The sequence below is a fragment of the Pempheris klunzingeri genome, chromosome 19 (genome assembly GCF_042242105.1).
Source record: "Pempheris klunzingeri isolate RE-2024b chromosome 19, fPemKlu1.hap1, whole genome shotgun sequence".
NCBI lineage: Eukaryota > Metazoa > Chordata > Actinopteri > Acropomatiformes > Pempheridae > Pempheris > Pempheris klunzingeri.
The window spans coordinates 10,028,063-10,045,800 of NC_092030.1; the positions used below are offsets into that span (position 1 = coordinate 10,028,063).

General features: G+C 40.2%; 1 protein-coding gene across 1 annotated transcript; it reads right to left on the minus strand.

Annotated features, from left to right (window-relative positions):
* Positions 1 to 17: 17 nt before the first annotated feature.
* Positions 18 to 17,547, minus strand: LOC139218449 (ATP-dependent RNA helicase DQX1-like). Its single transcript, XM_070849998.1, has 12 exons — positions 17,299 to 17,547; positions 15,177 to 15,575; positions 11,984 to 12,177; positions 9,766 to 10,219; positions 6,852 to 7,157; positions 6,485 to 6,584; positions 5,933 to 6,091; positions 5,009 to 5,200; positions 4,684 to 4,809; positions 4,075 to 4,265; positions 2,758 to 2,948; positions 18 to 1,311 (listed from the first exon to the last, which is right to left on the minus strand). Exons 2-12 carry the CDS (start codon positions 15,516 to 15,518, stop codon positions 1,104 to 1,106), a joined length of 2,463 nt encoding a protein of 820 aa, XP_070706099.1. The 5' UTR covers positions 15,519 to 15,575; positions 17,299 to 17,547; the 3' UTR covers positions 18 to 1,103.
* Positions 17,548 to 17,738: the final 191 nt, after the last annotated feature.

A 17,738-nucleotide genomic window follows, 5' to 3' on the forward strand; every position in this document is an offset into this window, starting at 1 on the left:
TGATGACCTGGGTTTAACTTGGACAAAACAAAAATTACTGACATATAAATCTGTTTCCTTTATACTAGACAGCTATTTGAGGCAGCTATAAAATGAAAAATCACTTAGCTAAGATATTTTAAAAAATGGGAAACCATTATTTTAAGTATTGTATTGACAGACATATTAAATTGGGCGTTAAGAATCCACTTCACACAAAGATATTCCATTATTGACACAAAGAAAAAAAAAGGCAGAATGAGGATCTAAGCAGGAAACGCAAACATTATACAAACAGTATAAAAAAGTTGAAAATAGAAGCTCTGTGCATCACTGCTGCATTTTCATCACAGATCACAGTGAGTCTTAAGAAGCCTTCAGTTCATGGACATCTGGTGGGGGAGGTAGAGTAGGTTGTACACCAATCAGAAGATTGGCGGTCAATCCCCTACTCCCCTAGTCCCTACGTTGAATTGTCTTTGGGCAAGACACTGAAAACCAAATTGCTCCAGAATTTTGGAGCAAATTCTGCTGTGCTTCAGTGTGTAAATGATTAGTTTTTTCCAGGATTGGCAACCTGCCAATGACTGCTGTGTAAATATAATTAGTGAAAGGCGCTATATAAGTACAGCCTTTTACATCTGCATAGACAAAGCTCATCCTATCAGTGTCCCTACTCACTGAAGTAAACTATATTGCTTAGCAGAAATCTGTCCACTTCACTTTTGTGCCATCATTGTACACATAACACAATGAAATGAGTGATAATTGATAACAAATTTTTTACACTATTTTTGTAGAATTGTTCAAACAGAAACACACCAATCCCTCATTAAATAAAAAGTACATATTCTAATTTAAATTTTGTAGTAGGTCAATACATAGCACAAGGAAAATATCAAGAGGTTTTAAATTTTTTCCAAAGCCTGCCTATAAGATATCTTACAATACAATAATACATCATTGTCCAGATACAGTCTATTTGAAATTACACACCCAAATAATTAAGCCTCAAATGAGAGTTCACAGACTAAGTGATAAAAAGTACAAAATCTCAGATCAAACAATAAAGTGACAGCTGTGTTTTGTGCTTTCTCCTGAGATGCTCCAGCTATTCTTTTGTCTCATTGGACAACACAGAGCTCAGTGCTGGACTGATTGTGTTTCTCTCCCATCTCGTCAGTCTCTCTGTGAATCCTGCTGTGGTTATCTGACACTCCGTCCTGTTTGTATGAATGGGGCTCCAGACTCTGCCTCAGTTCCATCAGCATCTCTTTACCGTCACTCGATGGCAGGTTTCCCAGGTAGTACTGAGGGGCCAATTCTACAAGCCTACAGCACAGAGACGAGGAGAGGAATGTTATTTCATTATATTAATAGTTATACTGGCCTCCTATAGACAAAAATAAAAAGCTAATGACTTTATAAGAGGTCATCAGAGGCTGCAATATTTATTAATGGTCCAACAGACACTTACTGGGTTCCCTGGAGCTTGGGGATATTAGCTTAGCTTAGCATAAAAACTGGAAGCAGAGGTACAGTGGCTTGCTAAATTTTTCACCCCCCTAGGCATTTTTCCTATTTTGTTGCCTTACAACCTAGAATTAAAACGGATTTTTGGCGGGTTTGTATCATTTGATTTACACAACATGCCTACAACTTTGAAGATGCAAAATATTTTTTATTGTGAAACAAACAAGAAATAAGACAAAAAAACAGAAAACTTGAGTGTGCATAACTATTCATTTCCCCAAAGTCAATACTTTGTAGAGCCACCTTTTGCAGCAATTACATGTGCAAGTCTCTTGGGGTATGTCTCTATAAGCTTGGCACATCTAGCCACTGGGATTTTTGCCCCATTCTTCAAGGCAAAACTGCTCCAGCTACTTCAAGTTGGATGGGTTACGCTGGTGTACAGCAATCTTTAAGTCATACCATAGATTCTCAATTGGATTGAGGTCTGGGCTTTGACTAGGCCATTCCAAGACATTTAAATGTTTCCCCTTAAACCACTCAAGTGTTGCTTTAGCAGTATGCTTAGGGTCATTGTCCTGCTGGAAGGTGAACCTCCGCCCCAGTCTCAAATCTCTGGAAAGACTGAAACAGGTATATATATCAAGAATATATCAATATCAAGAATTTCCCTGTATTTACGATGAAAAACATCCCCACAGTGAAGCATGATGGTGGCAGCATCATGTTGTGGGGATGTTTTTCATGGTGCTCTCGGGGTGATGAGAGGTGCCAGACATAGAGTTTTCCTTGATGGCCAAAAAGTTCAATTTTAGTCTCATCTGACCAGAGTCAGATCTTCCATCTTCCATAAAGCCCAGCTCTGTGGAGTGTACAGCTTAAAGTGGTCCTATGGACAGATACTCCAATCTCCGCTGTGGAGCTTTCCAGCTCCTTCCAAGCCAAGTGCCTCCAGACAGAGCTAGTGCTGCCTCAGGTAGCTGTGGTAAAGCTTGGTAAGCAGTAACAACAGATAGAGAGTTGTTCTTTCCAAATATAATTTAATTAAATAATTTCTGTCAGGGTCCGTCAAGAGTTTGAAAATGATAACTGGATTCACTGAGGAATGTCAGTGGGTTGTGTTAGCACAGAGCAGAGATGCGTAGACACAAATACTGTGCATTGTTGTCAACAAGTAAAAGATGCATTTTCCAGTCTCGCAATAGATTACTTGTGATAACTCTAAAATAAAAAAGGTACTTTGTAAATTCCAATGAACAGTAACTTATTAAAACATTGCTGTATTAACCTCATGGTTTGACTCACATCTGAGGGTGGACTTCGGAAGCGATGCGGATGCAGTTATCACGGGATATGGTGAATTCATGGTAGAGAACCCAGCTGGGATGGTTGGGACACGGCTGGCGACACAGGTAGGAAGAGAAGGGATGAAGGTGAGCCACATGGCGGTGAGTTAGAAGGAGGTAGTTGCCTGAGCCATCCACATCATGAGCCACCTGAAGAGGATAAGAACAACATATTAAAACAGAAATTAACGCCATGGAAGGTGTGATATAGAAAGTGGGGTTAGACAAATACACTAGTTTTCATTAGGTTCCACATTGTCCTATTAAAGATGAGATAAGTAACCACATATTGATAATGATCATCATCACTAATCTGTAAACTATTTGTAAAGTGTGTTCAGAACACCTTTTCTCCATACACATGGTCAGTACATTGGTTGATACCTAACTACAACTAACATCTATATAGTCAGTACAGTAGCTGTTAAGGATGAATAAACACAGATTGCAAAAAACAATCTAGGGGTAAAATTTGCATGAAGTGAAATTGTCACGTTTCAGTGTCACATTTTCACCTGGCAGTCTTTAAAAGGGGTGGCATCAAAGGTCAAACCTACTCTAAAGTAGACAGAAGTAACACAGTAATGGAGATAGACGGTGCAGCAAGACTACAGTCATACTAGCAGCTCTGTGAAGCTGTACATAGGCGCATACGAACATGCTCACAATAACAAAGCTAACATGTTGATGACATGTATAATATTTACCATGTTTAACATCTAAGTTTAGCATTGATAGTTTGCCCACAATAGCTTATTGGCATTAAACACAAAGTACAGCTGAGGCTGAATGGGCTTTTGGTTTTGCTGGTCTTTTTATCCTGAAAGAAACATGCCAAATGTCATGACAATCCATCTAATAGTTGTTTGATATTTCACTAAAAACCACAATTTAGATTCCTCCTGTGTGAATGGGTAATAAGAATGTAGTCTTTGAGTAGTCGAAATGACTAGAAAGGCGCTATACAAACAGGCTACAAATGCAGACCATTTACCATGACATGGCAATGTCAAAATCACACAATAAACATTTACATTACAAACACATAATACACTACATGAGGCTAAAATATTACTGTGCTAAAACTATAACAGTAAGAAGATATCATTACGATAGAATTCTGCTTCACTAGCAAGGCTAAACATAAATATTACATGAAATATAATATAGTATAAATATAATAGCATAAATATAAGCAAGGTTAACAAATAAAAGGCATTAAAGGAAGAGGCAACTGATTACATTTCTGTCACACAGTTTTAAGAAAGGCATTTACTTTGAGGAAGAAGCCTGAGATGAGAGCACGCTTGATGTTCGTACAGTTGTCTTGGCATCCAAAAGCAGGAGGAGAGACAGGAAGCTCTATTCGCTTCATCACCTCCAGCAGCTCTGCCCTGATCACCACAGCCAACCGTAGGGAGGCGTGACTGAGGAAGTTTGTCATACACCACACCTCATCCTGATTATCTGCAATTACCAGACACAGGCCATTCAAAAATTCATGTATATATTGTTATATGTTAGTAAGACCTTAATAGTCATTAGAACAGACATTAGTGCAGGGTTCCCACTGTGGTCATTGGTAAATTGGTAAACCCTCATCATCATATTCCATATCCAGATCCAAAAGCTCTTATCTATTTTATTCTTGCTTTGCTAGTGCTAATATTAAAACGCATTACATAGCCATATACATTAGTGAACCATTTGTAAGTGCATCTGATATTATCTGTCCAGTGAGGATGTAACAAGTGTCAAAACTTTGCCTGAAACACTTCTGTCAAAATTCATTTTGATGAGATTTTGACAGAGATGAGATTTTTTGATCAGTGGGAACTTTGTAATCAATTAAGTATTTATGAAATAGAGGCTGAACTGTACGTACGCTCTATGAAAGCATTATAAATATGAATGAGAGTCAGGTGGTCTCCCTCTGTGTGCATTAGAGATCGCCAGTGTGTGACAGCAGCTTCTTCTCTGTTAGGTTCTGGCGTCACAAAGCAGGTGGGAGCTGACAGAGGACAAAGATCAGATTGAGTGTAATTAAATAAGTGGTACATATGAAAATGTGTTGTATGCATGCAATCAACATCAATGTTGTTGTTGTTACACTTTTCATTGGGCATCATATCGCTGCAAATATGAGTTCATCTTGTAATTTGTATTGTTTCCCAAACAATAAATTCACAATGATTCACTTTTTTAGTTACCTGTGAGCATGGCAGCTATGGTGAGCAGCTCATCAACACAGTCGTACTCGCAGGCAGCGATAAGAGCTTTAGCCAGTGGTGGCTCCAGTGGCAGCTCTGACATTATGATGCCCACTTCTGACAGGTTACCATCATCATCCAGTGCTGCCAGGTAGTCCAGGTCTTCCAGGGCCTGCATTAGAGCCTCAGGGGCTGGGAATGAAAAATAAATATGGAGGAGAGAGGGAGGAGGAAGAAGCCACATTTTATCGAGAGAGAGAGAGAGAGACAGAGAGAGAGAGAGAGAGAGATAACGATGGCCTTAGACTCAGAGGTGCTGATATAACACTAGCAGCAGGGCATGTTGCTGCAGACTGCTATAGTACACATCAGTGATCATGGTCTGATGAAGCAACAAGGACTCTACTGTTTAGTAGAGAGACTACTCTAATGACAAAGAACTACAGTAAACACTCACAGCTCAGTCGAGCCTTCACAATGTGAAGACAAATGTGACAAAGAACGGAGAACAAAGTACACCCTTCTCCAAAGTCCCATACCTAACTTATATGTTTGATAAACCAAGGGTATTCAATTTTTTTCTCACTGTAATGAATCCCACAAAAATACCAAAACCAAAATGTGTTGGAGAGCACAATGACTTGAGAGATAGACCGTCAGTGGCTCTTAGCTTCAAGCCTATTGATTACTTCCTTTTTAAATAACACATCATAAGCGTCAAAAAGACTTTGTAATCTCCTAAACCAGTGCATTTGATGAGGACTATTTTTAGCAGCTGATTAATCCATATCCCGTGCTCTAGTGAGTGTTTGTAGCAGACTGTGTCAGACTGAGTCAAAATAAAGTACAGTGTTCTGTTGATTACAGTACATTAAAATCAACTAAGTGATTTTCTGTGTTATTCAAAGTTGTTCATGAGGGTACCTGGTCTGTCCAGGAATTTGCACTGTCCCATGTCAGCAATATCAAGCCTCTTGAGTAACAGCACCAAGTGGCTGAGGTTTTCCTCCACCACACCTGGACAATGAGCCTCCACCATCTTATCCTCATATACAGACTGGGAGTAAAGACGGACACACAGCCCTGAAGAGCAATGAGAAGAACAAATGTTGTCATGATACAGTAAATTACTGTAGTTTGCCACTTATCATTTTGTTTAAAAAATGTTGTTAATAACAATTTGATCCAGTAGCTGTACTATAGAAAAGGTGTAAAAGGTGTCTATGATAAGCATTTAATGAAATGGCTTGTTTTTACATGCTTTTGTAAAGCTGGATACACAGAAGTGGAATAAGTGGATAGCCCAAATTCTGAAGTAGTTTGCAGGCATGCATTGCTGTCTGCAACAGTATCTTTTTTGAAAATACCACTAGGAACTGCCAAAGTCTGACATTTTCAAATCCCACACACAGGAAATGTCAAAACTGACCTTGTATCAGCTGGTAATCAGAAAAGCAGCGATGAACTTTGACCTACCAGGAAGGTGGCTGTTCACTCTTTGAGTTCGCATATCAGCTTGATGTTTGCTGATTGTCCTCAGGACCTGCGAGTTTGCTCTTATTTGTGGATTGTAAACCTGTCACAGAATATGAGGGGAAATGTCAACTTCTTACACTTTTTAGATGACAGCCTACACATGTTGATTGTGGTTTCATTTTAATCAAATGTTGAATATTTCTGATTTAGCTTATACTCACAGAACCCTACAATGAGCACATTTCAACAATCTTCAGTTTATACAAAACATGGAAGCAACCACTGATCAGAGAATAGAAATATAATAAAAACTTAAGAGATAGAGGTAAGTGGGATTTTTTTTTTATAACAACCACAATTAACTCACAGTTTTGAGTTGAAGACCTGTGTCTATGACATAGCGAATATTTGGCAAGGAGAAGGAAGCCTCTGCGAGGGTATCTGTGAGGATAACCTTTCTTTTGACCCCCGGACATTCGGCTGTCAGCGCGGAGCCATCCACACCCTCGGAGCTGTCGTTCTCCTTCAGCGTAGACGATTCAAGGTCAGATTCATAGATTTGCTGGGTCAGCACACCCAACCCAGAATGGAGAGGGAGGATCCTGAGAGGACCTAGCTGAGGACTGAGAGCTACACATTCCCTCTCAAGCAGGATCACACACTCTTCTGTTTCCTACACAGAACAGTGAAGAGAGAATGGAGCCTCAGTTTGAATCCAGTCTTTAAAACATCCACTTAAACATCTGTTTGTGGAGGGCTCTCCAGTGTGCGTGCGTGTGTACTTGTATAGCTATGTTTGTAAGAAGCAATTTGAGTTTTAGACCTTGGGAGTGAGGACATTTTCAGAAAGTGAGGACGTTTTAGCTGGTCCTCACAACTTCAAAGGGCTCTTTGGGGGCTAAGACTTGGTTTTAAGATTAAGATTAGAATTAGGTTTAGTTGTGATGGTTAAGGTTAGGGTAAGGGGCTGGGGAAGGTGAAGGTCCTCATAGAAGTATAAGGCTGTGTGTGTGTGTGTGTGTGTGTGTGTGTGTGTGTGTGTGTGTGAGTGTGAACTAGGACACCAGACACCCGCAATGCATCAGAGGCCTCTCAGGTTAAAGTGTCCATGTTTCACTCCTTTAGAATACAAAGGTGGGGAAGCTCTACAGCATGCCTTAGTGTGAATATTGGTTTGACCAGTTTTCCTTTTGTTAAAAATACAAAAAGAGAGATTATTCACGATGAAAATGACAACGTTTCTGTCGCAAACCAACTAAATCTATTACTATTGTTAGACTTCTGTTTTATTGTTATTATTGTTGTTTAGTTTTACTTTTACTTTTAAATCAGTCCTGCGCACTACTACCTCGGCAAGGTTGTCAATTACCTCCCAATATAAATTTTCCATGTTGTTTGATGATGAAATTGGTGTCGGGAATTCATAAGAGAGTTGTCTCCATATTACGGATTGCAGTCGTGGGTGTACACCTGAAGAGAAGAGGACTGAGCACACAGCCCTGAGGGGCTCAGGTGTTCAACAGTAAAGTGGAATGACCCCTAGGCTGAACTGTGTGGAGTCTGTTTATAAAGGAAGTCCAGTACCCTAAGTTGCTAAGTGAAGCATTCAAGCACAGAGTACTAAGTTTGCTAATCAATAGCATGGGGAGATGGTATTGAATGCTCAGCTGAAATCAGCAAACAGTATTCTGACTTAAGCGTTATCATTTTCAAGGTTTATGAAGACTGAGTGGAGCACAGTAGAAATGGCATCCTCTGTGGGTCTGTCAGTTCTGAATGCAAACTGTTGAGTGTCCAGACTGGCTGGGAACCCAAATATTTAAGTACAGGAATAATGACAGCTGTCTTGAAGCAGATGTAAGCATTCGCCTGTGACGGGGACATGCTAAAAATGTCAATGATGACATCAACTAGTTGATTGGCACATGCTCTTAATACACAGCCAGGGATGTAATAAAGCCCAGCAGGTTGTGGTATGATTGTCCAAAGTGGGTGTTAGGGAAGGCTTTCTAGCTGCCAGGAATATTTGTGTAAACATGATCCAAGGCATTTTTTCCCTGGTGAGATTGTGGGCATGCTGGTGGAATTTAGATAATAGAATTTGGAAAATAGTTATTTCTCTATAATGTAGTTTTCATTCTTACTCGAGTCTGCCTCTCTTGCACAGGATTCAAATAGCATAAAAAGGATTCACAGGGAACGGTGCATGCACATGATGAATGTGACATGGATGAACGTGGATGACCCACTCTCTACTAAATACATTCCAAAAATACAATCCAGTTTATCTGAAGATTATTTGGACATTTCAGCAATCTGAGTTGGAGTAATCAAATATACATTTCCCTTTTTGTGTTACTATGCTTCCCCTCAGCTGAGCATAGAAACAGTCTCTCTAGATTTTGTCCTACACTGGAAGTGCATTATGAAGGGAGGTTTCAGAGACAGGACGAAGGACACAGCAAACACAAACTGTTTCTATGTAGACATGAGCACGTCAGTATTATTTTAAAACAGACTTGAAACATTGTGAACCTATGCTTTGGAGGAGGCTTAGACCACTTGAAGCGTGTTTTCTAACCTAAATGCTCAATACACGTCATTATCAAAATTTTATTGTAACTATTATCATTATTCATTTTTGAGATTTTAAGGCTATTTAAGGTTTATGAGGTACCTTATGACATTTTTTATCACTATCACATCAACATCACATTTGATACTTGCCAAATTGGTCAGAAACATAATGTCATAGATACTGGCCAAACTACATGTCAATATTTTGCTTTGGCAGCTGTGGCTCAGAGGTAGACCAGGTAGTCCATCACTTGGAAGATTAATGTTGAAGTGTCCTGAAGCATAGCTTCACTGTAGGAATAGGTGACTATGAATGTAGTGTAAAAGCGCTTTGAGTGGTTGGAATGACTAAATGCTATACAAGTAAGATCATTTACTTCCCACCATACTTTACCATACCCACCATACATTTTTTCTTATACTTTGGAGGTTTTAAGTATTCTAAGGTAAATGGTCTGTACTGGAAGAGCGCCTTTCTAGTCATTTTGACCACTCAAAGCGCTTTTACACTACATTCACATTCATCCATCATACAGGAAAAAATTAAGTTGTCATCCATTCATTCACACTGAAGCTATGCTTGAAGAGCAAGTTGTGTTGCCCAAGGACATTTCAACATGCGGACTGGAGGAGCGATTGAAGGACAACCCACTCCATCTCTGAGCCACATCAGCCCTAAAGTGTATAAAGTACAAAGCTTGTACCTGTGCACTGGCCAAAAACACCATGACGTCTCCTTCCTCTCCCCTTCTGTGCAGATCCAGCACCATGTGACAGGCAGCAGCCACTGGTTCCTTACCAGATGAAAGCTCTCGGTACAACATCTCCACCCTGTTCATCTCAATAGCCTTCCTGTCGCCCTCTATCTCATGCCCCTCTTTCTGGTCTTTGGTGGTGGAGTCATTGAACAGGCTTTCCAGGGAGATGTGAGGGACTGAAGGTCCCAGGAAGGTGGAGAGGCGAGGTGCCAGCGTTGGGTGAGTGAGGAGAACCACACGGAAATTGTCTGGCCTCTGCCGGCAAACATCACACAGCAGGCCCAGCAGCACATCAGTGGGCACGGTTCGCTCCTGGAGCTCGTCCAACACAACAATGCCATACTGATGCAGCAGAGGATCTGACATCATTTCCTCCAGCAGAAGAGTGTCACTGACAAACCTGAGGAGTGGAGGAAAGGACCAGTATTCTTTAAAGAAACAGATATTTTAAATAGAGATTTTAAAGCATTTTGACAGCAGGGTCACCCAGTAAGTCAAACCTCTATCAAAGCATCCTTTGCTTCATAAATTAAGAGCTGACGTGCTGTGCTCTATGGATGTACATTTATTTACATGGTCATTCGAAAGGACACCGGGTACATTTTCAATGAATACGCTGCTTTGACATGTTTACTGACACATTGGACAGCAAACTGTAGGAAACAGAGAACAAAGCCTAGGTATGGCTGCAAGCAAAGGAAAGACCATGCAACATGATCATACAAAATTGGTGTAATCCAATGAAGCCAGACATGATACAGATAAATAAAGTAATGAATAGCTCATTTCATGTGTTATACTTGCAGTCAACCTATTTAAGCTACCTCTTGCAATCAGTTAAAGTATGCCATGCCCAAAATACAGTTACTAGACCTTTTCAGGTGGCCTCCTTCCAGGAAGTTAGAGGCTCTCTTGGCATATGGCCTGTTTATGGTTAATCAATCATATTTTTGACATAGTTACAGACCAGAATTATGTAAATGAATACAACTAAGTCTATCTAAAAAAAAAAAAGAACGCTCTACCAATCTTCTTATATGACTATTATGCCTTCAGGAGTACAGTTCACTATAATCATAACTCTGTCAGCATTATGCCTAAGATATGCGAGTGAGTGTGTGTGTGTATGAAAATAGGTATGTGCCAGAACGAAGAGAGGATTGGCCAAGTGATACTGATTCTCGCTTGTGGCTGGTTCCCCGGGAGGATGGCCCTCTACTTCAGGAGCCAAGATGGCGGTGGCCCTGGGCAGAGGGAACAACAGACTCATCCTGCTCATCTCCTAAGCAGCCATACACCCATTAAAATGTATAGAGTTCCCCCACTGCGGGATTGGCTTGTATCGTGCTATAGGAAATATGGATAGGCGGCCATTTCTGTTAATACTGATTTTTCTCCTGTTTACCTGATTTAGGAGGGTAGAGATTGTAATTTGTTTTCTTTCATTTCTACAGGTTATGCTTGTTGTTTTAGGGTAGAATTGGTTTTGTTTACTACTTTGGCCTTTGCCCACCCTCAAGGCTGAACCTCTGCACCAGTTATAACAGTACATATTGTAAATAAACCCCTGATTGGTTAACTTTATGTGGGAAAGATGTTTCATTCACATTGCGTCTCAGCTACCCCTAGGCGGGGCGTAACATGGTTATGGTCACTATAATCTGTGTTCTCTGTGCTCGCTCTTCGTGGCCAAAATTCAATGCCTGAACGGAGAGAGAAATCCATGCTTAGTTAGTTCTTTATTTTAATTATTCTATATTTTAAAACGATTTCATGTTGTAATATTCGTCAATTGTAATGGTTATTGTTGTAAAATGTATTTCATTTCATTTAAAGATGTTTTTTGATGTTACTACCAAAAGGAACTATACAATTTAATAATTTTGACACTACACTCACTACATATTTTGACATTTCACCCAGGAAGGGTGAGTCAAATTAAGAGTTAAAAGCAATATCATCACATTACTTATAGAGATACACGCTTTCAACATTTAAATGTTTGGATAGCCATGTTACCTTTCCTGTGAATGATTTAAGGGAAAAGATGGATTTCCATATTGTTATTGGTAGCTGCAAAAATGCAACTGAAAATGAGTCACTGCCCAGTAAAGAGGAAAAAGAATGAGTTATTATCAAACGTCCATTATCCATGCATCCAAACCTGAGCAGGGTATCGGGTGTACAGCTGTCATCATGAGATACCCTGTAGCCCACCTCCAGACCCAGACTGAGGTCCATCTCATCAGCCACACGAAGGGCCAGACTAACTGCTGCCACCAAATAAGGCTGGGAACAACACACCAGGCCCTGAGAAAATTCATAGGACAAAGCATACTGCACACACCACTGTGGCACCTACAGGGAGAACAAGAGGAAGAAGAGAAGAAAAACAAGGTCAACAGGAGGAGGAATAGTAATTAAATCCTGCGAACATGCACTCAGTTTTGTTCAGGTTTTCAGAAGTGCTTCACAGCGTTGTAATGGCTGACATCTTAGCCTACAGCTGCCTGTTTATACACAAAGAAGACACAGAGCAATATCGGCATTCATTTGGTGTGATGTTTTTGTCCACCACATAAAACTCTCTCTCTCTCTGGCTCTCTGTCTGGACACAAGCTTGATGAGAGAGCTGACCCCAAACCTGAACAGGCCACAAAACCAAAACAATGAGCTAAAATAAGCCAAAATGCTCTCGCAAAGTGAGGGGAATTGTTGCGGTTGTTATTCTTCTACTTCTTTTTGTGTTCATCCCTTCGAATAGTACGTTCACATTACCCATAGTTATTTCATCCAATGTCAATATAAAATATTACTTACTTTACTATGGTTATTTACTGTTTTCAATTTCTTCACAAGCAAAATTTACCTTCTGTTTAGTGCTAAGCAGAGAGTGTACATTGAGTTTGTCAGAACTCTTACTTGAATTCTCAAACACCAACAACAAGCAAACTTTGGGAGACTTGCCATGACACATTATGCCAAATTTCAGACCTGCATGAAAATGTATGTATGTATGTAACTCCATGGCTTCAGTTTTGCTTTATATTGTTGTTCTACAATATTACATTTTGAGCAAGATACCCGTTGTTCTTATTCAACTCTGAGCTAGAGTAATGGTAGCCGAATTGTTCAACATCACAGTACATATAGTCCAGCCCACTGTAAGAGGTGCAAAGTTCAAAATGACAGTGCCCTATCAACAGCTGTAATAAGTACGTGTCACTAGAACGATAAAGATGCAGTGGGTATAAACAGGAAGAAAGTTTTTTTTTTTTTTTTTATTTCTTTGAAAACACTTGGCAGTAGTATCAACTGTGAAGTTAGAGAGGAGGGTGCTGGAAAGGGGAGCCTTTCAGGTTACAGCAGTTACAAAGTTCAGGTTACAGCAGAACAAGGGAACTCTACTGGTGGTTTAAGTCTGTCATTCATTAGCCAAGGAACAGGTTTAATGATGACCAGGACATTACAAGGAACAGCCTGAAACAAAAAGTACACATCTACTATAAATGGTAAATGGTCTGTATTTGTATAGCGCCTTTTAGTTATTTCGACTACTTTTTGCCTGCTTTTACATCATATCCTCATTCACCCATTCACACATCATTCACACAGGAGGAATAGAAGTTGGAGGAGACTATTCTTTTACACACATTCACACACCGAATCTCTGCTTCAAGAGCAAGCTGGGGTTCCCAAGGACACTTCAGCATGCTGACTCATAGGAGCCAGGGATCGAACCAGCAACCTTCTGCTTGATGGATGACCCACTCTACCTCTGAGCCACAGCCGCCCAGATTAATGCAAAACAGATTAGCGTATGGGCTTAGGAGCTGACAATATGTTGATATGACCAGTATTTTCTAATTTTAGCTGAATATTCTCCTTGGTTTATTCTTTGCAGAAATAGGATGTTATATATTCACATATAGAATTATTATCACACTTTCTACCTGAATTTTCTAATCATCTCTCTACTGTCTGATATCAAGTGAATATAAAACACCTATAAATATACAAAATTATTACCATTATTGCTGTGATAGAATGACCTATTTAGTGAAAACACATAGGAAACATAAAAAACACACCTCAAATGGATCTCACAAGTGAGAAACTGGGCTAGTGAGCAAAGATGGAGAAAGACGCTTTCTTCAGAGCTCCTACACTTCTTACTATAACAGCTATTTTTGCACGAAGAGTAGTCTAAACACTAATTGAGGTCACCATAAACGCACCAGAAAAAGATGTTACTGAAGGTTCAGGTATGGTCAGTGAAGAACTTAAAACAGACATTTTATCTTCCGGGCAGCAAGGTAGTGCAGTGGTTAGACTGTAGCCTCACAGGATGTGAATCCGCTGGCCAGCAGGCTTGCAGTTTGAACCTGGGGCCTTTTTGTGTCGAGTTTGTAGGTGTGAGTGTAGGCGTGAATGGTTTTCTGATTGACTAACAATAACACGGGCTATAGATGCCGTGATTAACTTGGACATAGCCGAGTTGTGACTCGGTTGTGGCTGGAACAAGTTTTTAAAACTCTTCTTTGTCTTACGTGTTCGACAAGTCCAGGGTGTACCCTGTCTCTCGCCCAATGTCAGCTGGGGTCTCCCGCGACCTTAGCTGTATAGTCAATGGATGATGGATGGATGGACGGATTTTATCTTCCTTGAGGGGAGAGATCTAAAATAATAAGTGAGGAACTGCACTAGTGAAGGACTTAAGTCAGAACTACAAGCAGTTCAGTCAGAAATCAAAACCATTACAACTGCAATTAGAGCAGATGTCGACCACACGAAGGCAGACACACATAAAGGGCGATCTTATGATTTATGATCACCATGGTCAGATGAAGCAGTTGCTTTGCAAGCCACAATAACCAGTCTCCAAAGTCAGGTGGAAACTTTAAAATACCATGTGAAGACATGGGGAGAATGAGACGGGGGCAACAGCTTATAATTTTTAATACATACTTTTTATATATTTATATTTTTTACTTTTGTGTTTGAAGTTTATTCTTATTCTTTTGGAGCTGTGTGTAACAAAAAGCAATTTCCCCCTGGGGATTATTAAAGGAATTCTGATTCTGATAAATACAGTATATAAAATAGTTACATCTAGCTCCAAAAAGGACTTTTACTTGTAACGCAGTACATTTTACATCAAGATATTTCCACTTTTACATAAGTAAAGGATTTGAATATGTTCACCACTGTTGGCTATAACCTCAGCTACTATGATTGCAACAAACCTGTCAGTTTAAGAATATCAAACGTTCATGTTTAGAATTTGACCTGAATGAGTTCAAGCGATTACATACACTACATGTTATTTTGCATGTAGCCCTGCTGGTTCTGGTTACCTGGGTGCTTTTTCCAGTTCCACTGGGCGCGCTGAGCAGCACCATGCTGTGGCTCTCCAGGTGCTCCAATAGATTTTGCCTTAGTCTCCAAATAGGAAACTGGCGCCTCTCTTCCAGCAGGGAGTAATAGCGTGAAGAAAATGGCAAACCATCATATGGGTTCACTTCTAGGTCTCCCAGCCCTTTCTCCTCCCCTCCTCCTCTTCTTCCATCTCCTTCATCAGCTAAATCCCCAGACAGGAGAGATGACAGGGACAGGGAGTCCAGGGCTGTTGATGGCCGCAGCTGGGACCTGGGGGAGAGGGAGGTGGTGGAGGGCTTTGCTGGTGGCAATGACATCATCAGCAGGGGGTGAGGATAAGGAAGGAGTAACGGGTTCACAGAGAGGCCTGTGATTACCTGCAGAGAAGCAAAAACATCACTGATGGTGACATGAAGCAGAAGGATGAGTCACGTGATGTTAGACCAGCAGACACGCATTTGTTACTGAATTCAGACAGTACAGGTTAGGCACTAAGCAACATCTTAAGAAAAAGCAAATATATTTCACTTATATTTCAGATACCACAAATGTCAATGTAAAGTAGATCTCAGGGGTCACAGTACTTCTGTTTCTACTGAAGATTTTTTTCATTCCCTCAAACAGGTCCTTCATTGAAACCTGTAGCATGTTGGGTGTCAATCTGTGGAATGCTTGTCGTCCCGCAATCGGAAGACTTCTATTTCAAAGTGTCCATGGGCAAGACACTGAACCCAACTTGCTCCTGAAGCATAGCTTCAGTGTGTGAATGTGTGTGAAAGAATAGTCTCCAACTTAGATTCCTCCTGAATGAATGATGTAAAAGCTATACAAATACAGACCATTTACCATTCATCCAGATGTCACTGTGTGTGTGTCACGTTCTGTTTTTTTAAACCAAAAACAGACGAAAAATGAAAAAAACAAATCACAAATTCTTTTTTTCATTTCTAATTGGGATCGTAGAACAGAGGACAGACAGGAAGCTTGAGTGAAATATAAAAAAGTCTGTTTTGTTATATATGTAATTTGTTGCAGGAAGTGATGGTGAGAGGTAATCTTATAAACAAGCAAGCAAACAAACACACAAACAAATTAATAAACATATAGTACATTTAGTGCAAGTACACAATTTCCCATTCATTGATAATTGACATATACTTTGCAAGGTTATCACATTTACTAGAATGTTGCTTTTATTTTGAAATCAGTTCTGCCCTTTTACCGTAATGTCACGTGCACACGCGCATGGCGAAAATATATGGAGGCTAGTTTGACCGTGTCTTTCAAAGTGGAGGCTGGTGGAGTTGTTTTTGGGAGGTTCATTATCCCTGCAGAGACTCTGGAGTCATGTATATATTCCATTGGGATCCTGGCATCTGCTTGGACAGTGAAAGGACTTTCTTGCCCACTCACTAAGTTTGCCCCAATGGCAAGCCCTACCACGAGTTTTACTTCTGAATTCATATGACCAATCAATATATTCGTTTTTATAACACTAATTAGATAATGGATACAGTTCCCTTTTCAAGCATATAATATACATTTTCGTTGAGACTGTGAGCATTTTGTCTCCTTGATAAATCTGCGAGTAGGAATATTAAGTGAAGGGGATTATCTAGTATGAATCATCCCATGGGTGGTGCCATTCCAGTTTGCTACAGGATAGTACAGACAAAACAAAGGATGCTGTGAAAGCCAATAGCTGTTTATTTTATATTACGTACTCATATTACTATACTTGAGGCAGTAACTTACTGCACAAGGAATTCAAGCTAGCTGGCTTTTTTATTGCAAGCACACTGTAACATTAGCATACAGGAAACATTTTATGAGCTTATGGGCCAGAGTATAAGCTTCACATTATTGGTTTTTCAGGCTAAGGTAGTGACAAGTCCTTCTAGACAGGACAACTAAGCTTGGGAATACCCTTGTCATTTATCACAACAACTTCGTAATTGTTATTCGTTCCGTCTTTCTTATGCTTCATGTCTTTCAATTCTTCGAAAAGAGACTTGTCATACATACAATAAAACAACACTGAAAGCCACAGAGACGAACAAGTACAGCAATAACACGTAATAGGGTGGAACCGTGTCTCACCTGTGCAACATATCGGCAGAGGGATGTAGGAACAAAGCAGAGACAGTCCGGCTTAGTCACCGTTGTTGTGTCACTTCACAACTGTCTGGCGTCACAAACTGCTTTCACATATCGTACAACGGTTCGACAAAAAACAGGCGACAGTCATTAACAGCGAATCGTTGCCAGCTCTGGTTATTCTCTGACTGCTGACAATTGTATTACAAGTCGAAGGTGTTGACCGGTTGCTTCAGCTAGCATCCGCCATGATTAGCTGTTTAGCTGTCAAATCTCGTGCTACATTCAGGACTCCTCGGAAAACACCATGCCAAGGTCAATAGATGTGGGCTGAAAAGATGTTCACCCAATAACCACCAACCACTCTCTATACATGTCTATTCACCTCATGGAATGCATTACATTAATTACATGACATTAAATGAATGTCAATATCACTACTA

Excerpts from the sequence above, each read along its gene's own strand:
- LOC139218449 (XM_070849998.1), bottom strand. The coding sequence starts at position 15,518 with ATGATGTCATTGCCACCAGCAAAGCCCTCCACCACCTCCCTCTCCCCC. Across the intron at positions 10,220-11,983 it reads ACACCCGATACCCTGCTCAG|GTTTGTCAGTGACACTCTTC; the intron begins GTTTGGATGCAT and ends TCCACTCCTCAG. Across the intron at positions 4,266-4,683 it reads TTATAATGCTTTCATAGAGC|ATAATCAGGATGAGGTGTGG; the intron begins GTACGTACAGTT and ends TGGTAATTGCAG.